General features: G+C 40.7%; 1 protein-coding gene across 1 annotated transcript; it reads left to right on the top strand.

Annotated features, from left to right (window-relative positions):
* Nucleotides 1–10,096: 10,096 nt before the first annotated feature.
* MMP8 (matrix metallopeptidase 8) lies at nucleotides 10,097–23,194 on the top strand. Its single transcript, XM_015115556.3, has 10 exons — nucleotides 10,097–10,343; nucleotides 12,443–12,687; nucleotides 13,364–13,512; nucleotides 13,600–13,725; nucleotides 16,474–16,635; nucleotides 18,631–18,748; nucleotides 19,611–19,744; nucleotides 20,292–20,445; nucleotides 21,137–21,240; nucleotides 21,536–23,194. Exons 1-10 carry the CDS (start codon nucleotides 10,242–10,244, stop codon nucleotides 21,643–21,645), a joined length of 1,404 nt encoding a protein of 467 aa, XP_014971042.1. The 5' UTR covers nucleotides 10,097–10,241; the 3' UTR covers nucleotides 21,646–23,194.
* The last annotated feature ends 470 nt before the right edge of the window (nucleotides 23,195–23,664 follow it).

The following is a 23,664-nucleotide window of genomic DNA, read 5'->3' as shown; positions in this document are numbered from 1 at the left end:
GTTGGTGAACTGACACTTGAAATGTGATAGCCCTATCAAGTAAGCTAAAACTGCCACCCACAACCTGGCATTAAAATCTGTTAACAGAGGACAACATCATGTGCTTAGGAACATTGTGACCACTGTGGAGTTTCTCATTCTGTATTCTCACCGAAAGCAAACTATTCATTTTAATGAGCTCTGGCCAAGTCTCCAATGTCCAGTTCTCCCACTAACCTACCTAGTTCAAACCCTGGTCTCATCCTTACTAAATGAGATAAATCGCATCTATTTGTTTTACATTCTTATTTCAAAGAAGACTGTTGATCTGACTGAACAGTTCACCCTCCAAATACCCCAGTAGACTTTGACACCCTCTGCTGGTTTTACAGGGGCATCATGACCACTAGCATGGCTAAGAGTGACAGGTCTCAGCCATCCATGACTTCACTGAAGGCCACTGGTTTGCGTCTGCTCTACACCAGCCTACTCTGGGAGCATTAAGCCATAGAAAAATATCTGGACAGAGACATTTTAAAATGTTAACTTTGGTTACCTCTAGAAGAGGAGAGTGAAGTAGGGGGAAAGGGGGTTAGAAAGCTTCATATTTACTTTCCATACTTCTTCTGATAGTTTGAAAAAAAATTTTTTTAATGAGCATATATTTTTGTACTACTAGATTACTTAAAAATAAGTGATTTCTAAAACAAAATAAATCATTTGAACAACACTTTCTATATTGCCTTTCATGCATTACCTCCTTAAAGCCCATGACTTTGAAATAAGAACGTAAAACAATATAGTAATATAGAAAGTGCTCCCATCCTGTGAAGCTTTTTTTATATCTAATTGCCAGAGAACTGTAATTTTTATCTGTTATTTTGCACTCTGTGCCAGGCTGTGTGTTAAACATTTTCTATACATCCATATTTAATCTTCACAACATTCCTAAGATGTTGGGGCTATTGTTACCACCATTTTACACAAAAGGAATTGAAATTTAGGGATGTGAAGTGAGTGAAGTGTCTAGGGTCCCACAGCAATAAGTGGCCAATTAGGGATGTGCAATCAAGACAGAGAGAGGAAGGAACTTGTGCAAGGTCAAGAAAATGATAGATATGGGTCAAACCCAGGTCTTCAGATTTCCATTACTCATGCTAAGGAGAAACTGACTGTCTATGAGTACCTTAGACTTGTCACTTCAGGGTCCTCTGATGTTTGGTCCACTTATATGAACCAACCACATCTGTAAAATTTAGAGGAAGAAAGAGTCAAAATGTTCCTATAATGACCTTAATTTGACATTTAAACTAAAGAAGCTACTTACGCAGGTCAACTCCAGTAGAAGACTTTGTGAAGATTGAACAGAAAGAGCCTTGGAATTAAACCAAACTTCGATTCCCAAATTCTGCCATACATAACACATCCGCTAGTGTGTGCTCCCAGGTAATTCACTTAACCTCTCTGACCTTCAGTTTCTGTATTGCTTTAAAAAGACGTAATACCTAAGAAATTTACATAAAAGTGACTTTGCAAAAGCCTTTATGAAAGCCTTTATGACAGTACCTCACTTATAATGAGTATTCAGTAAATACTCACATGATATATTCTTGGCACAGAAAGTCAAACTGGAGACCAGGGTGGGTGCAGGTTATCCTGGCATTATAGGGCATGATCTCCTAAAGGGCTTTTCTAACCACATGCAGACCACAGATCCTGAAGTGCCCTTCCCTGTGCAGTCAGTCTACACATTTACTGACTACCCGCATCTCTTCTCATTGAGTATTATTGCCTGTAACAGAAAGATTAATGGTCCCCCAAATGCCCACATCCTGATCCGTGATCATGTTAGCTTACATGGCAAGAGATTTTACAGGTGCGATCTGGGTTAAGGGCCTTGAAATGGGAGATTAGCATTATCTCAGTGGGTCCAATCAAATCACCTGAGTCCTTAAAAGTGGAGACCCTTCCCCAGCTGTGATCAGGGAGAGACATGAAGATGAAAGAAGGGTTAGAAAGAAGTGATATTGCTGGTTTTGAAGATGGCAGAAGTGGAAATACAAGCCAAGGGATGCAGTAGCCTCCAGAAGCTGGAAACAACACGGCCACTGATTCTTCTCTATAGCTCTCAGGAAGGAACACAGCACTTCCAACATATTGATTTTAGCCCAGTGAGACCCACACCAGACTTCTGACCTGCAGAATTAATTGTAAGGCAACGAATTTGTCTTGTTTTGAGCCACTGGACTTGTGGTAATACGTTACAGCAGCTGTGGAAAACTAATCCACTGCCCCTGACAAGCCAGTGTCACCAAAGTGCATACGTGGTGTCTTTCTGATATTTTAGGTTAGAAAATAAAATCAGATTGAGAACCATTGATCAAGAGGAGTGAGAACAGAATCTTGTGGGGACTATATAGATATGAGACAGAGTTTATTCAGATGAATTCTAACAGACTCCAACAGGCCTATGTGGGTGACAGCTGGCTGGGCTCCAAGGGGGATGGGAGCCAGGTGGGTGGTGTGAGGAGGAGCGGGTGTGTGGTGTGAGGAGTGGGTGTGTGGTGTGAGAAGTGAGTGTGTGGTGTGAGGAGTGGGTGTGTAGTGTGAGGAGGAGAGGGTGTGTGGTGTCAGGAGCAGGTGTGTGATGTGAGGAGCGGGTGTGTGGTGTCAGGAGCAGGTGTGTGGTGTGAGGAGAGGGTGTGTGGTGTGAGGAGTGGGTGTGTGGTGTGAGGAGTGGGTGTGTGGTGTGAGGAGTGGGTGTGTAGTGTGAGGAGGAGCAGGTGTGTGGTGTCAAGAGTGGATGTGTGGTGTGAGGAGGAGTGGGTGTGTGGTGTGAGGAGTGGGTGTGTGGTGTGAGAAGTGAGTGTGTGGTGTGAGGAGTGGGTGTGTAGTGTGAGGAGGAGAGGGTGTGTGGTGTCAGGAGCAGGTGTGTGATGTGAGGAGCGGGTGTGTGGTGTCAGGAGCAGGTGTGTGGTGTGAGGAGAGGGTGTGTGGTGTGAGGAGGAGCAGGTGTGTGGTGTCAAGAGTGGGTGTGTGGTGTCAAGAGTGGGTGTGTGGTGTGAGGAGGAGTGGGTGTGTGGTGTGAGGAGTGGGTGTGTGGTGTGAGAAGTGAGTGTGTGGTGTGAGGAGTGGGTGTGTGGTGTGAGGAGGAGCGGGTGTGTGGTATCAGGAGCAGGTGTGTGGTGTGAGGAGTGGGTGTGTGGTGTGAGGAGGAGCAGCTGTGTCATGTGAGGAGTGGGTGTGTGGTGTCAGGAGCAGGTGTGTGGTGTGACGAGCGGGTGTGTGGTGTGAGGAGTGGGCATGTGGTATGAGGAGCGGGTGTGTGGTGTGAGGAGTGGGTGTGTGGTGTGAGGAGGAGCAGCTGTGTCATGTGAGGAACGGGTGTGTGGTGTCAGGAGCAGGTGTGTGGTGTGAGGAGTGGGTGTGTGGTGTGAGAAGTGAGTGTGTGGTGTGAGGAGTGGGTGTGTAGTGTGAGGAGGAGAGGGTGTGTGGTGTCAGGAGCAGGTGTGTGATGTGAGGAGCGGGTGTGTGGTGTCAGGAGCAGGTGTGTGGTGTGAGGAGAGGGTGTGTGGTGTGAGGAGTGGGTGTGTGGTGTGAGGAGTGGGTGTGTAGTGTGAGGAGTGGGTGTGTGGTGTCAGGAGCGGGTGTGTGGTGTGAGGAGAGGGTGTGTGGTGTGAGGAGTCGGTGTGTAGTGTGAGGAGGATCAGGTGTGTGGTGTGAGGATTGAGTGTGTGATGTGAGGAGGAGCAGGTGTGTGGTGTCAAGAGTGGGTGTGTAGTGTGAGGAGGAGCCGGTGTGTGGTGTGAGGAGTGAGTATGTGGTGTGAGGGTTTGTAGTGTGAGGAGGAGCAGGTGTGTGGTGTCAGGAGCAGGTGTGTGGTGTGAGCAGTGGGTATGTGGTGTGAGGAGGAGCAGCTGTGTCATGTGAGGAGCGGGTGTGTGGTGTCAGGAGCAGGTGTGTGGTGTGACGAGTGGGTGTGTGGTGTGACGAATGGGCATGTGGTATGAAGAGCGGGTGTGTGGTGTGAGGAGTGGGTGTGTGGTGTGAGGAGTGGGTGTGCGGTGTGAGGAGGAGTAGCTGTGTCATGTGAGGAGCGGGTGTGTAGTGTCAGGACCAGGGTACATGATGCGAGGAGTGGGTATGTGGTGTGAGGAGCGGGTGTGTGGTGTGAGGATTGGGTGTGTGGTGTGAGGAGTGTGTGTGTGGTGTGAGAAGGAGCAGCTGTGTCGTGTGAGGAGCCAGTGTGTGGTGTCAGGAGCAGGTTTGTGGTGTGAAGAAGAGCAGGTGTGTGGTGTGAGGAGGAATGGTTGTGTGATGTGAGGAGGAGTGGGTGTGTGGTGTGAAGGAGTAGAGGCACTTGACTGGGCTTCCAAGAAATTTGACAGTGAGAAAAAGAAAACAGACAGTAACTCAAGTGGTTAGCAGAGTAGAAAGAAGTCTTATTTGGTTTTATTTTGTTTTACTAAAGAAACCATGTAGGCAAACAGGAAGCAGCCAGTGAGGGAAAGGAAATAGAGGCGGAATGTGTACAGAGAATAGTTCTGGTGTAGAGATACAGAGAGAGCCCCATGGACACACTAAGAAATTGAATACTTTGGTGGTAAAAAATGAGAGAAAATGAGGGCGTTTACTTAAATTCGGAAGTAATATCTTGCTATAGCTAGACATTGTTAGAAAATCAAGAATGGAGAAGATTTAGAAAAGACAGTGCCTCAGGAAAAATGAAAAATGAGGCATTCCAGCCACACAACTGGATTGATTTAGTAGAAAAGAGAGTTTTGGCAAAATTCACTTAGCAGTTTCCTGCCTCTAGACCACAGAGTGGCCTGGAATGGAAATGTTAACTATTCTGCCATCTGTTCTCGTGGGTCTCTGTCAAACTGGTTTCCGGACAGTCGTTGACTCTGAATGGGTCATTTTCTCCATTCTCTCTTATCCTCAACACCCTCTGGTTGGGAGGAGAATAGATACAGGGGCAGAAATGGAAATGCTTGGGGCTAATCAACACCATAAGGATGAGCTCCTCCATGCTCACTCTAGCTACTCTCTCACTTGCCTGGACCATCACAGCTGCTCAGCAGGCCTTTTTATCAGCCTCATCTGTGGGGTGAATTCACTATCACAGTTTTGATCTCCACATCCTTCAGCTCCAGCCTTAGCCTTGATTCCGTCTGTCATCCTCAAGAGAACTCTTTGACTCTAGAGACAACTTTTTTTTTTTTTTTTTTGAAATGGAGTTTCACTCGTGTCGCCCAGGCTAGAGTGCAATGGCACCATCTCGGCTCACTGCAACTTCCGCCTCCTGGGTTCCAGCAATTCTCCTGTCTCAGCCTCCCAAGTAGCTGGGATTACAAGGCATGTGCCACCATGCCCAGCTAATTTCGTATTTTTAGAAGAGATGAAGTTTCTCCATGTTGGTCAGGCTGGTCTCGAACTCCCAACCTCAGGTAACCCGCCTGCCTCAGCCTCCCAAAGTGCTGGGATTGCAGACATGAGCCACCGTGCCCAGCCTCAAGGCAACTTTCATTTTATCCATGTGTCTGTGATGCGAATTGCTGCTCCTTGGAGATGTGTGGTGTGATGACCCAGGTTCCCTCCTGTCTTCCTTAACCTCATTTCTTCACCATCCATCCCCACACCAAGAGGAAGATCCATGACCAGCCACTAGGGCCAGGTCCTCACGACCTTTCACTTAAACTCTTACTCCACCTTTTAATTGCTCTTCTTATTTATCACCTCTCTTCAGTCCAGTCTATCCTAGTTACTGTGGCCCTGTTAGTTTCATTAAGTCAGCATAGATTGTTACATGGCTCAGAAACCAACGATGTCTGCTCATTGCTGGCCTTTTGGTGTTTAATTCCTGCCCCTCCACTATCTGGTTCTAGCCTACCATTCCAATCTGCTTCTCGTTATATACTCTATGCTGATTCCCCCAGAGCCTGGTTATTCTTCACTTACAATCCAAGATTTCTTATCACAATATCTTTGCTTTTTACTTCCTCTAATCCCACCCTCACTTAACTTAATTTCAATGCCAAAATTCAATCCTTCTTTCAAAGTTTATCTCGATGGCCACTTCCCCTATGAAGACTTTGTGGATCTCCCCAAAAGAATGTGATTGTTCCTTTTTTTAAATCCTAAAAAATGACTCTTTACTTCTCTTGTTGTATATTCTCCATCCTCTCTCACAATAGAGGTTCTCAACTCATCCTCACTGTTACCTGGGATGCTTTCTAAACTTGTGTATGCCTGGGCCCCACCCCAGAGATTCTGATTCAGTAGCTGGAGTGGAGCTGTCTCAGTCCATTCTGGCTGCCAAACAAGATATCATAGACTAAGTGGCTTATAAACAACAGAAATATATTTATTTCTCACGGCTCTGGAGGACGGGAGTCAGATCAGCATGCTAACATGGGTAGGTTCTGGTGAGGGTCCTCTTCTGGGCTGTAGACTGCTGACTTTTCATTGAATCCTCACTTGGTGGAAAGACGGCAAGAGAGTTCTCTGGGGTCTCTTTTGTAAAAGCACTAATCCCACTCATAAGGCCTCACCTCCTTAAGGCCCCACCTCCTAATACTGTCACACTGGGAGTTAGGATTTCGACATGTAAATTTGGGGTTGGGGGACACAATATTTAGTCCATAAAAGGAGCCTACTTGTATTTTTAATATAGATTCTGATGCAGTGCCAAGACTGAGAATAATCACTTTTTTAAAAATGTTTCCTCATTGAGAGAACAAAGGGGATTCCTAGGAAGAGTCAATGAAAAGGTAAATTTGAATCATATCTCTGAATCTGTTTTCTTCTTTAAAATGAGGACAATAACTCCTACTTCTCTGGGTTATTATGAAGTTTAAGGAAGGTAATAGATACTGAATAACTAAGACTTAGCACAGTGATTAATCCATAATGACTTGTGAGATCTGAGTGTATACATGTATACTCTGTGCAAAGGATGTGAGTCACATAAATCATATGTTCCCTGGCTGAACTTGAACACTTGCTACTAAAGGAAGCTCTGTGGAAGTTACTTCACTTGGTGGCTTCACTTAGAAGCACTTCTCTTTCTGGAAAGGAAAAACGTTTCAGCATTGCTAACTCATTCACAGAACGGACACATGAACTAACATGGCTATAATTTCACCATATTCATAATACAAACAGGACACCACAGTGAAGGGTTTACACAGACTTTTTCCATATATGATCTCATCTAATCCCCTTGATTCCCTATGAGGGAGATGTTAATGCACTAGTGTTACAGGTGTGGAAATTGAACCTCAGAAGAACTTAGATTTGCCAAAAGTTGCATAAGTGGGAAGTGGCAGGACCACAATTTGAACCCAGTAAGTTTAATTTCAACGCAAATGCTCTTTACCTTTCACCACAACTGGCCCCAACAATTATTCTGTTAACTTGATCAGGGTATATGGACATCCATTCTGATCATGAGAGTTCAGAAAGGCATGAAGCTGAGAACATTTTGCCTTGGCTTATGTGAATCAAATGAGCCATGGCTTCACTGGGTATACTTCTGTACTCAGTGGACGCTGTTCCTTCTACTGGATCACATTCCCCATTGGCAACTCCTACTCATCATTCAAGATTCAGGCACATGTGCTCACCCCAGCTGGTTCAACTCATCCTTTATTTTATAACTAAAAAGCAAATAGACTATATCTATGCAATCACTGTCATCTCCTCAGGCCTATAAAGCAAAACTGAGCTATAAAAATACACCTGCTATGTGGCTGTAGAACACGCATCTATATCGTTGTCCTTATGAGTATATCCTTATCCTTATGAGAACAGACTGCTGCCGAAGGGGCAGGAGGGAGGCTAGTATTAGAGAGGCAGAAAGATCCTACATTCCTTTGCGTGTTTTCTGTGCAAACTAAATTTCTTTCATCTTCTTAACTTGCCCTGAAACTCACGTTATAATGAACAACACCTTCATTTTACAAAATTTGTTTGCTTGTTTGTTGTTTTTTCTAGCAAGATATCTACTCAACAGGCAAACAACTCATGTTCACACTGAAGTGTAAATGACTGATTTGATTATTGGGGGAGACAGCCTGAGAGAACTCTCAGTCCTAGGGACCAGAAGCACGTGAGGCACAGACACCATGGAGGTAGACAGTGGTCAAGTGTGGAGAAAGATTCAGAAGGCACAAGCTGGAGCACTGAAAACAAATGCAGTATAGCCCTCTCCACCACTGCACCAGGGCCGGGCCTGCTGCGGGGATCCAGACTCAACATTTCAATTTTTTAATATAGCATTTACCCAAACACCAAAAACTAAGTTTACTGAAGTTTTAGATTCTCAACTAAATCACTTGCTGTTATGTTCAGAAGAAAGTACATTTATAAACCTTGAAAGCAAGCCATTGCATCACAATAACTCAACATAGAGTTAGACCAATGTTAAGGCATTTTCTTGGAGGAAAAAGGGTTTTTTCACTGAAGACCTAATGCAAAGAAAGCCACTTTCAGCCATGCACTCAAGGAGGATGAACATGACCATGATCTCTGAACAATTTGGCAGGAAGCTGCCACATTTATATTAATACAAAGAATTGGTTACTACATCTCTGCATGTCTACATTCTACCTCTTCACAATCTGGTTCAAATTCCACCTCCCTCATGAAGCCCTCCTTTATTTCACTCCCTCCTCACCACTGCTCTTTCCTCCAAACACCCGCAGCATTTTATCCAAACCTCTATTAATTTATCTCCAATACCTAATTTATCTCCAATCTCCATTTCCTGTCACCCATCACAGCATGTAGCATGGAGTAGATGACAGGAAATGTTTATTGAATGAATGCAGGAATATACGTCATTAACATTAATCTGCTGTCCAGCTTGTTCTAACCCAAGACACATTTCTTTGGATCATTTTCAAAGTTCCTAAGTGACCCCAGGAAAAATCTGAACTCCTTATAATAGCATCTCAAATACACTCTTTATATATTAGTACATGTTATGTATCATACTTGCAGACATACGCATTTATACACAAGAATACCTGCTTTTACCAAATATGTATGCATATATGTAAATGAATATTCACAAAGACTGTGTATGGTAACAAACTACATGCATGTGGAGTCAGAATAAGTGGGAGCAGGTTATATGATTTGAAAAGCATGTCCAGGGGCCTCTGACCAACAGTCCCCTGTGTAGCCATATTGTCTGGAAATCTCTCGGTGTGTTACTCCTTGAAGATGTACAACGTCTCATTCTCCCTCTCCCTTGTCTTCTCCCCGTGAATATAAGCCAAAGTATCCAGCTGTTGCTGGCCTAGAGCTGCTGCTCCACTATGGGCCAGCCAGAGACTCAAGTGGGAGATTACCATGCAGAGCCTGTAGTAGCTCCCACCTCAGTCTCTAAACATACCCTCTGGGGTTGAATCCTGGCCCCTCCACAACCTAAGCATGTGACTTAAACAGGTCATCTAAATGTGTCTGGATTTGATTTCATCTGTAAAATGGAGATAGTAAGAGCATCTCCCTCCCAAGGCTATGTGAAGATGGATTGGGGTAATACATGGAAGACAGTACAAATGTCTGGAGGATCATACATTTTTAGCAAATGTTCATTATTTTCATCATCAATATTGTTCTCATTATATTTTCCATGGAAAGTCTAGCTTACAGACTAGGGATTTTCTAATACATTGATGCCAAACCACATCCTCCAGAAGCAGCTTAAGGCCCCCATACAAAGCCTGCTTTGTAATAACATAGTCAGTCACTCATTCTCTCCACATACAGTGAGGGAGGATAAGTACAGAGATTCTCTAATTGGGCTCCTTGGTCCCAACATATCTACCACAAGCCTCAAAATATTCCCCTGCACAAGTTAATTCAACCTCAACATCTTACATGGCCAGAAAATGTATCCACATAACCTCAGGATTAGTCCCCTGTTCCTTTTTCTCGACCAATTTTGTAAAAGGAAATAACTAAAACACCCAAAAGCAAAGAGGAGAAAGTTGGAGTTTTGAAAGACTGTTGAAAGACTCCCCCATTTTGGGGTACTAAATCACATCATAAAATTTCAAAACTGTCAGAGTGTAATTAACCTATGTTGCTTCATATTCCTGATACAGCAATTGTTTAAGACATGGCTTTAAAGAGAACTGCAAGAGAGCTGTGACACATGATGCTGTGAACGTCAAGGTGCTCGCCAGGGAAGGGCCCTACCCAGAGGGGCAGAAAGAAAGCCAGGAGGGGTAGAATTTGAAGAGAATATCATGTTCTCCTTGAAGATGCTTCTATTTCTGCTCTTACTCCATGTGCAGATTTCCAAGGCCTTTCCTGTATCTTCTAAAGAGGAAAATACAAAAATTGTTCAGGTAAATGAACTATCAGTTAGGTGATGGTTAATTTGCTGATTATTAGGAAATAGTGTGGGTTGTTTTCTCTTGTTAATTAAAACAGCCTGAAAGAAATTATTTGGGTGATTAGTTTGAGGTTGAACACCTCCTTTTAGTGATTTGGAGGGTTCCAAGCTGGTAAGGACTAGGCCTTTTAAAAGCTGGACATGAAAACAAGCTGAATTCTTTAAAGACTGGGAAAATACTGCTGTAGAGTTACCTCTAGCTGGGAAACTTTTGTAGAAGAAATGGTTTTATTTATAAAATGATGTTATTTTCTTTCTCATTTACCTAAAGTTTTTCCTTCCAGGATATCTGCAATCAAGTTACTATATGTCTGGTGCTTCCACACAGGCATTTTCTTTGCTGTCAAAAATTCCAGATATAGAAAATAATGTGAGGATGGTAGATTATAATGAACTAGAAATCAGTACATAGTATAATCTTATTTCCCAGCACCAGATTGCGAACTGTTGATAAACTCTTGGAAGCATTATAAAAATAGAACCAATAGTTTTTTTCCATTGTTTCACCATCTGAAAGTGAAGCCGAATTTTTAAGAAACACAAAGGAATTCTGCCACAAATCTCTCATGCACAGTTTTCTTAGCATTACAGTTTGGGGAAAACATTATTATTATTATTATTAACAGGTTATCTCTTACAATGGTAATTGTAACCCCCGGGTTGATGTAAAGTTCATTGAGTGCTTATTCCATGCAAAGCAACTGCTACCATTTCACAAATATCTCATTTAATCCTCACAAGAACCTTATTGGAGCATTATTATTTTCATTTCAGAGACAAAAATATCTTAAATCAGATAAATAATGTGTCCAAGTGCTCACAGTTAATTCATGGCAGAGTTAAGATTTGAACCCAAGCCTGTCTGATTCCAAAGTGTGTGATCTAGTCAGTGTCACCTACTGCTGTGGTCAACGTGTATCCCTTGAATTTATGTGTTAAAGACTGAGTAGCCCGTGTGACAGTGGGTCCTTTAAGAAGTATTTAGGTCATTAAGAAAGATTAATGACACTCTGGTGGGACTGGGTTAAGTCTTGCTGGAGTGGGTTCTGGCTCTTGCAGAACTAGATTAGTTATTAATAGAATGGGTATTATAAGGAGGGGCTGCCCTTTGTGTTTTGCCCCTTTTCACACATGCTTGCTCCCCTTTCATTTCTCTGTCATGTTATGACACAGCACAAGGCCATCTCAGAAGCCAACCAGATGCAGCCACCTGATCTTGGACTTCCCAGACTCCAGAACTGTGAGAGAAAATAAGCCCCTTTTATGTATAAGTTACCCAGCTTCACATATTCTGTTATAGCAACAGAAAATGGACTAAGACCCTGACAAGGCGCTAGGTATTCACAGGCAGCATGAAGTCTAGTTAGGTTACAGTTCACTATGTATGAAGAAACTTTTAAGCCAAACTTAAAATAGATAATTTTTAGGCTAAACTTTTTAGATTTTGACTAAACTTAATTTAACACTTCCAAAGAGTTACTTTCGTGAATAAAATGCTAATATCAATGATATTGCTGTTCCCCAAAAAGATATTTGGAATTATTTTGAAATTATCAGTTCTTATTTGAGAGGCAACATGGTGAGTTAAAATCTGAATCATCACTTGGAAAATTCCTTAATTCTCTGTACTTCCATTTGTTCACAAAAATAATTAAGCCTTTTCTACAGTAATGAAGAGGATAAAAAAGAAGGACTGCATTGATGCAACAAATACCCCAAGAGAAGTCAATTAATGTTAGTTCTAAGTTTTTTATAAAAACAAGAAGACAGTCTCCTGACTGTAGAGTAGCACTTTACCTGTGTGATGTGATCCTCATCCCTGATGAGGCACTTTTTTTTAATGCATAACCGTTAACTGGAGCACTGAGTGGAGAAACTGTTCTTTCTAAAAAGCATTGTTCTCTCAAAGCCAACCTACGAATTAGTTTGTGTTATTGTTCGGGTGGCTCTCAGGTTATCAGACCTCTGTAGTAACTTAGAAAGGGTTGCAAAATGACCAGAGAACTGGAAGTACTTTCACAGCAAGATCTTTATGTGCTTGTCTTTGTCCAGGACTACCTGGAAAAGTTCTACCAATTACCAAGCAACCAGTATCAGTCTACAAGGAAGAATGGCACTAGTATGATTGTTGAAAAGCTTAAAGAAATGCAACGATTTTTTGGGTTGAATGTGACGGGGAAGCCAAATGAGGAAACTCTGGACATGATGAAAAAGCCTCGCTGTGGAGTGCCTGACAGTGGTGATTTTATGTTAACCCCAGGAAACCCCAAGTGGGAACGCACTAATTTGACCTACAGGTGATATTTCTAGGGTTTCAGGATGCGCTCATTCATCCAGTATGGACTGGGCTTTTATATGACAGACACTGTTCTTGGGATACACTAGGAACAAGTAGATAAATATCCCTGCCTTTGTAGAGTATGAATAATGAATGAATATGGGAATGAAAATGTTGAGATACCATGGATTCTTTCCACTCCAAAGCTTCCCGTTTTAGTCTTCCTTCTCCAACAATCTAAAGAGGACTACAGCAATGTTAGACTATCTCTCTAAGCACTTACTTTGGGACCCAACAAAGGCTTAATCATTGCTAGAGAGAGTCAAGTCCCTCCTTTCATACATCTTAATAATAATAATAATAATAATAATAATAATATCTAATATTGTGGAATATTACTATTTGACAAGCAATGAACTAAATGTTTTATATGTATTTAATCCCCACAGCAGCCCTATGAGAGGGATACTATATTAGTATCCTCATTTTATGAATAAGAAACTGAGGTTTAAAGACATGTATTAACTTGTTCAGAACCCACATCTGTCCTCCACCCTGAGACCTGCACTCCCTCCTTATCCTCTCCAGTGATAGCACACCATGATGCAACTCACTTCAAAACAAAACAACTCATCCATTGATGGACTACTGTTCTAAATAAAATTTAACTCTTCATACATCCTCTCATTTTGAAGCATTCTAAACTATACACCGCAGCTGTCAGAGACTGATGTAGAAGGAGCTATTAAGAAAGCCTTTGAAGTCTGGAGTAAGGCGTCACCTCTCACCTTCACCAGGATCTCACAGGGACAAGCAGATATCAACATTGCTTTTTTCCAAAGAGGTAGGTGCAAAGCAGTCACACTCAGTTTTGCTTTCTTTGGCTAACCTGAAACTTGGCAAGGATCTAATACAAATGTTCTGATTTCAGATCACGGTGACAATTCTCCATTTGATGGACCCAATGGAATCCTTGCTCATGCCTTTCAGCCAGGCCAAGGTATTGGAGGAGATGCTCATTTTGATGCCGAAGAAACATGGACCAAAACCTCCACAAGTAAGTTAATCAAGATTATGTCCACAGACAGCTTCTGAATTAACCTTTTACAGATTAGAATACACACACACACACACACATGCAATAAAGGTAACATAATATTTCAAACTCACAAAAAGTGATCATTTGAAATTGTTGCTACCTCACTATACTAATTCAATTTGGCTTTAGAAAAAAAAAAAGAAAGAAAAAGACATGCTGAATCTAATTACTGACCTTACTTCTTAGGGCAGAGATCAGAAAACTACAGACTATGGCCAAATCCTGCCTGGCCCCTGTCTGTATAAATAAAATTTTATTGAAACAGGGCCACATTTATTTGTTTATATATCATCCATAGCTGCTTTCACTCTACAATGGCAAGCTGAGTAATTGCGACATAGATCATTTGGCTCACAAAGCCTAAAGTATTTACTATCTGGTTCTTTACAGATCCTGCTTTAGGATGTATCTTTATTTTAATATTCCCAAATTTAGTGATGTTTGAAAAGAGCCTATTTTTCCATTTTTTGGAAATTCATTTAGAAATCAGTCTATTCAGAAAAGAGCAGCCACCTTCCCTCTCATCTAGTTAGTTCATTTTCTTGGAGCTTTTTTTCAGTGGTATGCTTCTGTGCAGCAAGTCACTCGTTTCAGGAGAAGGCTCCTATTAAGAAGGACTGGGCTGCATGAAGGGAAGAAATGAGGCTGAGTGCAGGTATATCCAGACCATGTGATACTTCCCAAAACATGGCGTAACAATATGCCAGAGAGCACTTTCAGAAAATAATCAGAAAGGCACCTTTTACCTTTGCTTGGCACCTGTTCCTCCTGCCATTTTCTCAACATAGGTATGTTATGAGGGTCTATTCTACCTAAGTCCACATGTTAGGAGCTGTGTGTAGCCAAAGATAGGTAATAACCCTCACCTCCTCTACATTCCTATTGCCCTCCTCACTAGTTCAGATGTTCATTACCTCTTACCTGAACGAATGATCTAGATTCCTAACTGGACTCTCCATCTCCAGTCTGTGCTCTCTCTAATTTTTCCTACCATTGCAGCAGGGTTTGTTTTTGGAAAGCCCATCTTGGATCACATCACTCTCATGCTTGAAAGTTTCAATGTTTACATATTCTGCACCAAATAAGGTCCAAATACCTCCCCTTGGTATTGAAGGCTCTTGGTGATTGTTCATCCTTCTCTTTCTTGGTTTGTCTTCTTATTTCACATATACCATTCACATTGGGCTAACACCCACATTGTACATTCACTGTTTCTAGGTCACACCCTATGCTTTTCATTTTCCTCACATTTGCTTGAATTGCTTCCTCTCCTTGAAATACTCTTCCCATGCCCCAAGCACCATCTTTTAAAATGTCTCTCATCTTAACATGCTATATATGTCAAAGGCCACCTTCTATCTTGCCTTGTGCTGGAAATGAGAACTTTCTCTGCAGAATTCTGACAGCTTTTTTATCTCCTTCTCTGTCATCACTCATTGTGTGCTTCTAAGTTGTTTGCACACATCTGTCCTCTTCTAGACTACGTACTCCCTGTAGAGCAGAGAACCACAACAAATTGCCCACAGTTCCTTTCACGATATTCCAGGCATTCAAAGATATTTTTCTGAAATGCACTCATGAATGCATAATTTAAAAAGGATGTGATAAGAAACAATTCTTAGAGCATGGGTAGAATTATAGCAGGCTAATTATCAACAGGAAGTTGAACATTGTAGTAAGAGCATGGATCTTGCCATTATACCTTGGTTTGACCCCAATCTGTCACTTACTAGTTGCAGGATGAAGTACAAGCTATTCAAAATCTATGGGCATCAGTCACTTTACTATAAAAATATTGCTAATAAAACTTCAGAAAAATGTTATGAGGATTACATAACTTTAGATTGCCTAGTATGTGGTAGGTACTCTACAATTATGCTTTTTGAAAAAAGTAGGCATGTACAAAAACGCATCAGTGTGTTTGTGAGGCAGCATATAGACTGGCTGGACTGAAGGATTCATGTCAAAAGGCAAGCACTCAAATATCTGCTGGAGACAAGTGGAGGAGGTCTTGAATGCCAGACAAAAGAGGTTGGGCTTTATTTCATAAGAAGTGGGATCCTGGGAAGGTTTTAAGTTCCCAGTTGTGAACAGCACTATGCTTATGGAAGTTAAAACATGCGGAAAGAGAACAATAAGTGGTAGGATTTGTCTCTCTTCAGTAGAGAATTCCTACAGCATCTTAGAAAGCTCAGAAACAGAGAAGAGCTGGTGCTAAGGGGTGGGTGATGAGGGAGCCAACATGAGCCAGCCCTCCATCTGAGGCTGCTCCACTGATGGGCTGGCTTCTCTTCTAACTACTTGCTCACAGGGACTCTACTCATGAGACTGAGGGTCTGGGACACTGGAGATGGTGAATGTGGGAATGCAAGAGAAGAAGGGTTCCTAAAGTCATGATGACTCTGCCATCACTTCTCCAAATCTCAGATACACATTTGTAAAATATGAGAATTGGAATAAATGCAATTTTCTGGGTTCTAAGAGTTTATAAGAAGTCTGTACTCACCTAGTTCCCAACTGTGACTACTATTTTGATTCTTCTCAATGTCCACTTTCTCAGGTATCTGAAAGAAAGATGAAAAAGACAGCCATGGGAAGGGCTATTTCCCTGAGCAGTTTTGGCTTGGAGGTTGCATTCATTGAGATCATGTTTCTGCCACCCTGGGATCCACACTGAGCTGTTTACCATCCATGTTTGAATTTCAGATTACAACTTGTTTCTTGTTGCTGCTCATGAATTTGGCCATTCTTTGGGGCTCGCTCACTCCTCTGACCCTGGTGCCTTGATGTATCCCAATTATGCTTTCAGGGAAACCAGCAACTACTCACTCCCACAAGATGACATCAATGGCATTCAGGCCATCTATGGTAAGGTCTTCTAAAGAGAGTTGTAGTACATGGTGGGACCTGGGAATAGGCGAACACTCCCAGGATCTGAATATCTCTTCCTTTGCACTACTGCAGTTTCCATAAAACTGAACTCTGAAATTCCCCTGTAATACAGCATTAACAAAGAAGGTATGAGGGGCTGAGCCTCTATTGCTGCCCTAAAAGAAAAAAAGTTTAAGAAGAAATGAACTACAGTTCTTCCCAGTTATTGTCTTTGGATGGTGGGAATTTTTTTCTTCTTTTTTAGGCTTCCCAAATTACCAATTTTAATTTTTTTTTTCTTTTTGACGGAGTCTTACTCTGTTGCCTAGGCTGGAGTGCAGTGGCTTGATCTTGGCTCAATGCGACTTCTGTCTCCCAAGTTCAAGCAATTCTCCTGCCTCAGCCTCTTGAGTAGCCGGGATTATAGATGCCTGCCACCACATTTGGCTAATTTTTATATTTTTAGTAGAGAAGGGATTTCACCACATTGACCAGGCTGGTCTTGAACTCCTGACCTCGAGTGACCTGCACACCTCAGCCTCCCAAAATGCTGGGATTACAGGCAGGAGTCATTGCACCTGGCCCCAATTTTAAATATTCTAAAAAAACATGACTATTCTTTTTCCTACAGCAGTCCTGCTCCTAGATGTATCCGTCAAAGAAATTCTCATATAGATCCATAAGGGAACATGTACAAATCATGCCAAAGATGTTCACTGAAGTCTTGTTTGTGGTGGTGGAAGTTGGAAGGCATCTGGGGGTCTATTAGGAGAAGACTATACAGATAAACTGTGGTAGTTGCACACCATGAAGTGATATGCGGCAGTCAGAAGCATGGTACTAGATGCACATGTGGCAACAATACAGATGGGTCTTTAAAACTTCATACTTTGTGAAAAAGAAACAGAATGAGATATACTGCACAATGTACAATTAAATTACACAATATATAAGTCTATGTAAATTTAAAATGTGTATAAACAAAGCAAGGCATTTTCAAGAAGAAGAAGAGGAATGATAGTAGAGTATAGAGAGAAAAAAAGAAATTTTTTAAGGCATTATTGATACATTTCAAGGATAAGTATAGGGGCCTTTTGCCATATTGCCTGGATAAGACCATTACATCTCTCTTCACGCTTGCCCTTCTGTTCCCTAGTTGGTTGTGAATAAAAACAAGAAACCAATAAGGGATTTACTGCTCTCTAAAAAAGTGTGGAATGGAATGGAATGGAATGGAATGCAATGCAATGCAATAGTGGATTGGAGTGAAATATAATTGAATGGAGTGGAATGGAGTGGAGTGGAATTGGGGAAAGCCCTTTTCCCTCTCTGGTGGGACAGCACTATAAAATCAAGCAAGCATGCCAGGGTGCCACAACCAGGGAACTTTTTTGTGATTGTAGATATTTCAGAAATGTTGAGCCTACCCTAACTGCCTCTATTCCCCAACTTCCTCCTGCCCACCCCAACAACACCCCATTATTTTGTTCACCGGTGTTTTTATCTTAACTATTATAATAGCCTTTCATTCCACAGTGAGAAAACACATGAAAATTCAAGTACTTATAGAAAAACTATTGCTAAAATTTGACTTAGATGCATGCTATAGGGTAAAAGACTAATATTCTTTCCTGAAAGTGGATTTCGGTGAGGAGAGAGGCAATAGATACTGAGTAACCGAAAAAGCAGAAAGAGGAACTGAGAGATCAGAGAAGAATTAGTTAGAATTAAAAGGGAAGAAAGGGGCATAGAATTCAAATTTCTTTACTTCACAGTTTGACCTGGAACTCACCCTGAAAACCATCATTACGCTTATTAAAGAAACAAAAACTTTAAAAGGAGGAAATATACAGTTACTTTAATACTTTATGGGATAGTCTTGTAGCACTTACCCTCACATGAAGACCCTTCACCTTTCTGAGAAGTCTCTGATGTACCCAAGAGACACACTGGACTTATGCTCATAAAAAAGACCTTTTTTTTTTTTTTCAGGACCTTCAAGCAACCCTATCCAACCTACTGGACCAAGCACACCCAAATCCTGCGACCCCAGATTGACATTTGATGCTATCACCACACTCCGTGGAGAAATACTTTTCTTTAAAGACGAGTATAAAATTGAAATATTTCTTCCTTTGATTCCTCTTACTGATATACCTTAAAACTGGATTCAAATTAGGTCACACGTTAGTCACCTTTTCCTTGAATTGTACACTTCTTCTCATTGGAATTTTTTATAGGTTCTGGGGCACCACTAGGATTATCATAGACCCTGAGCTTAACTTCATCATCTTCATCTTTTAAAGACTATTTGTACCATTTTTATGTCTATACTGAATTTATGCAATCAAGTATTTTCTGGGTAACTCAAAACATCCAGGAAAAAAAGCAAAACATGAAAACATTCACAAACATTCAGATGCCTTTGGTAATATAAACAGACATGGGCTACAGCTGCTTGGGAACCCCAGAGCTGAAACACTAAAGCACCATTCAGTTCCATCCAAAATCAGTCAAGTAAATGGAACCTGCACTTAGCTAGCTGTGCAGCAAATCATCTAATTGAGCAAAATTTTTTTTGTACATTGGCTATTTCGTGAGTGTGCAATCACAGGCTGAGTGCACGTGCTGTTGCTTTTATCAATATATTCTTAGCATTTAGTCGGAGCAATAAGGAAAGATACTGCAAAGTAAGATTTTTCAATGTCCAAGGCAGGACAATGCCAAAAGTAATCAAATAAGATCACTCCCATAACCTCCTCTGAAAGCTGTGATGTACTCTCCAGATGGACAATATCACTGTAAAGCTTAGCCATATGCTGGTCACCGTGCTAGGAACTTTGCATTGGTTAGTTTGTTATATTCTCCCAGCAATCCTGCAAGGACCATCACTAGCCTAAAAGTCACAGGAACTGCCTACTTAGACTGTTATGTGTAAGTGTGTGCATGTGTGTTTCCTTATGTCCCGTTAGGTACTTCTGGAGAAGGCATCCTCACCTACAAAGTGTCGAAATGAATTTTATTTCTCTATTCTGGCCATCCCTTCCAACTGGCATACAGGCTGCTTATGAGGATTTTGACAGGGACCTCATTTTCCTATTCAAAGGTAACTTCCTAAAGTTTTCATCTTATGTTAGTTCTGCCTGAAGGGAGGGGGCAGGACTTCTTTGTGATCCCTTCCAGGTTCATGGTGAGCTAATGACAGCATTAAGCTGGGCAGGCTTTTGCCAGAAGACTAGGGTTGGGCCCCATCGGGACCACTAACTACTGTGTGAACCTGAGTGGGTTACTTGCTTTTCAGCCTTGGTTTTCTCACCAACAAAATCAGACCACACTAGACTGTCATTCGCATTCTTCCATCCTCATCCCAGATATCCTTCTCTAAGACTCCTCAAGGCTGTAATTTGGTTTCTGTATAAAAGTCATACAAATTGTGGGGCCTTGAATGTCTTGCTCAGAAGTTTTAATTTTTTATAGGCACTGGGGAACCGTTAAGCTTCTCACAGCCCCCCTGAACTTAACTTTATCATCTTCATCTTTTAAAGACTATTTGTTCCATTTTCATGTCTATGTGCAAGACCAAGAAGTGGTATATATATTATTTTGCAAAAATGGAAACGTCTTATTTAACATTTAACCTGAATCATTGACAGGCAACCAATACTGGGCTGTGAGTGGCTATGACATTCAGCAAGGTTATCCCAGGGATATATCAAACTATGGCTTCCCCAGCAGTGTCCAAGCAATTGACGCAGCTGTTTTCTACAGAAGTAAAACATACTTCTTTGTAAATGACCAATTCTGGAGGTAATGTAAACTATTTTTTCAATTGTAGGTTGAAATCTGTGTTTCTCTACACTGCTTACAAACTTTCAAGCATTTGAAGATTTAAAACAATCTAGGTAATCTCCAGTAGGTTTTACCAAGAATATATTGCTTTTACAGGATGATTGATGTTACCATGGCTTTTGAAATTTTTCATTTTTATAAAATTAAAATCTCTATGCAATAGTACTGAGGATTCTGCATCATGAAACAGAAATCCTTAACAAAGCACTAGCGTGAGATACAAAGAAAGATTTAGGCTAATTCTCACTTATGAGTTCAATTCAGACATATGCAAGCAAATGTTATCCAGATAGCCTGCAGAATTTCGTTCCCAAGTTGAACCTATTATGTACATTTATATATATACACATGCAGAGGGAGTTATACTATATACCAATTAAGTAAAAGCCTTGAAAATATAAGCTTACTATGGGAAATAACAGTGTGTCAGCCGTCAAGCCTGTTTTTGAATTAATGATACCCATATGTTTTGTAAATGTGTACCCTTAGGTAGGGAAATTAACCATTCTTAATACTAGTAAACAAGGCATTGTGAGAACTGAATGAAAAAATATGTGTGAGGAGACTTTGTAAATTATACACAATTAAAAAAATATTTTTGTTATATTCTATATTGGTGTTAAATCTGGTGACATTTTGTTTTTACCAGATATGATAACCAAAGACAATTCATGGAACCAGGTTATCCCAAAAGCATATCAGGTACCTTTCCAGGAATAGAGAATAAAGTTGATGCAGTTTTCCAGCAAGAACGTAAGTAGGAAAAAAAAACTAATAAATGTGTTGGTTGTTTGTTTATTATAGAGGAGGCATGGTCTTACTATGCTCACCAGGCTAGTGTCAAACTCCTGGCCTCATGCAATCCTCCCACCTCAGCCTCCCAGAATTCTGGGATTACAGGCAGTAGCCACCACACCTGGGGTTTAAATTTTTTAAATAGCATGTTTGCATTGGAATGTTATGTTGGAATAAGGGCAAGGTTTTCTAACTGAAGACATCTGAGATATTCTGTAAGCTAATTCAATAAATTATCTCTCTTTTTTTATAGACTTCTTCCTTTTCTTCAGTGGACCAAGATATTATGCATTTGATCTTATTGCTGAGAGAGTTACCAGAGTTGCAAGAGCCAATAAATGGCTTAACTGTAGATATAGCTGAAGCGAAATCAAATGTGGCTGTATCCATTTTCAGGATGTGGAAGGGAAGTTCAGCATGCATTTTCATTACATTGTGTCCCACTTATACTTTTCTCGATATTAAGTCATTGTTTCCCATCACTGTATCCATTCTGCCTGTCCTCAGTGAAAATATGTTTGGAATATTCCACTGTTTGCAGAGGCTTATTCAGTTCTTACACATTCCATCTTAAATTAGTGAATCCATCAAAGAGAAGGAAAGTAAGCCTTTTTGTCACCTCAATATTTACTATTTCAATACTTACATATCTGACTTCTAGAATTTGTTATATTACTTGCCTATCTGACTTCATACATCCTTCAGTCTCTTTAAATGTCCTATGTATATCTTCTACAAGCAATTTAGAACTAGATTTTGGTTAGAAATAAGGGTTATAAACAATCTAGCAATACCTTTTGCCTTTACAGAATATGTGGTGCTGTTTTCTACCCTTGGAAAGAAATGTGGATGATATATTTCGTGGGTTGAATTGTGTCCCCCATAAAAGATACGTTGAAGTTCTAACCCCAGGTACCTATGAATGTGAGCTTACCAGGGTCTTTGCAGATGTAATTAGTTAAGTTAAGGTGAGGTCACACTGAATTAGGGTGGGCTCTAAATCCTTTATGACTGTTGTTCTTATAAGAAGAAGAGAGACATAGCCACCTAGGGGAGGAGGCCATGTGAAGACAGAGGCAGAGATTCGAGTGACGCATCTGCAAGCCAAGGAATTCCAAGGACTCTAAGCCACCAGTAGAAACTTGGAAGAGGCAAGGAAGGATTCCCTTCAAGCGTGACCTTCAAGCGTGACCCTGCTAACACCTGCAGAATTCAGACTTCTAGCCTCCAAAACTGTGAGGGAATAAATTTCCTTTGTTTTAAGCCACCAAATTTGCAGTACTTTGTTACAGCAACCCTAGACATGAGGTACTAAACACAGTACATCTCCCTTACAAAAATGAATCAACATAGAATGCAGAAGTGGAACCCTTGCTAAGAACTATTGGGCATCTTCCCAGAATAGCAGCCAAAAGAGAACCACCACTTCCTCTCCTGCCTCCTCCTTGCTCTCTCCTAGAGTTCAAACCCAAATGGGCCAGTTGGATCTGATGTTCCTCAGTTCTTTGCTTCTATTTCCTGGGGTACTCAGGAGGGCACACACTATAGATAACTGGGGTTTGCTGCATAAAATTCAATGTCTCATTAAGTTGCATTAAACTGAGCTTAGATGTGTAAGTTTGCTAACTGATGGGTTTTTTTTGTTAAGAACTATAGGATTTATGGGACCATGTCTAGCTAGTCCAGATGTCAAAATCATTATAATATTATATATGCTGTTATTAGAATATAATATAGCTTATTATACAATAAATATGTGGACTATAAAATGTATTTCTCACTAGTACCTCCTATTTTCTTTCTCTGTTGAAGTTTTTAAATCCCACAGATAACTAATTTGGCAACTTTATTCTTGTTCAAAAATTAAAATAATCTATTACATAAGTTCATATTAAAGATTTTTATTTCAAATGACTGATTTGTGATTTGCTTTTAATTTCTTAAAATATTACCACATAATTCATCTAAAGTATAAAAAGGAATAGCAAATTTTAGATATATTTGCAGATATATAATTCCTGTGTTAGAATTATTATAATACTGATAATAAACTTTAGATACTGCTTCAGAGTGTGTGAAATATTTTATAAATATTTGAGGTCCTCAAAAATTTCCTCAAGTGTGTTAACACATTATTCTCAACTTATTTTACAAAATAAGAAAACTGAAACAAGTATATACTCTCATTTCATTCATTGATTTATTCAGCAAGAATTAACTACCTACTATGAATTATGTTTCAGGGACTGTGCTAAGAAAAATGAGAGAGATGTATAAGCAATTCATCATATCAATGTAACAAGTGCAAAAGGACCTATAAGAATTGAATATTCCATTTTTAATAGTAGAATCAATTTCAGACTATGATGTTTCCTAAAACTT

This window comes from Macaca mulatta, chromosome 14 (assembly GCF_049350105.2).
Source record: "Macaca mulatta isolate MMU2019108-1 chromosome 14, T2T-MMU8v2.0, whole genome shotgun sequence".
In the NCBI taxonomy this organism is placed as follows: Eukaryota; Metazoa; Chordata; class Mammalia; order Primates; family Cercopithecidae; genus Macaca; species Macaca mulatta.
Note: the sequence above shows the minus strand (reverse complement) of the source record. Positions and strands in the feature narration are given on the sequence as shown.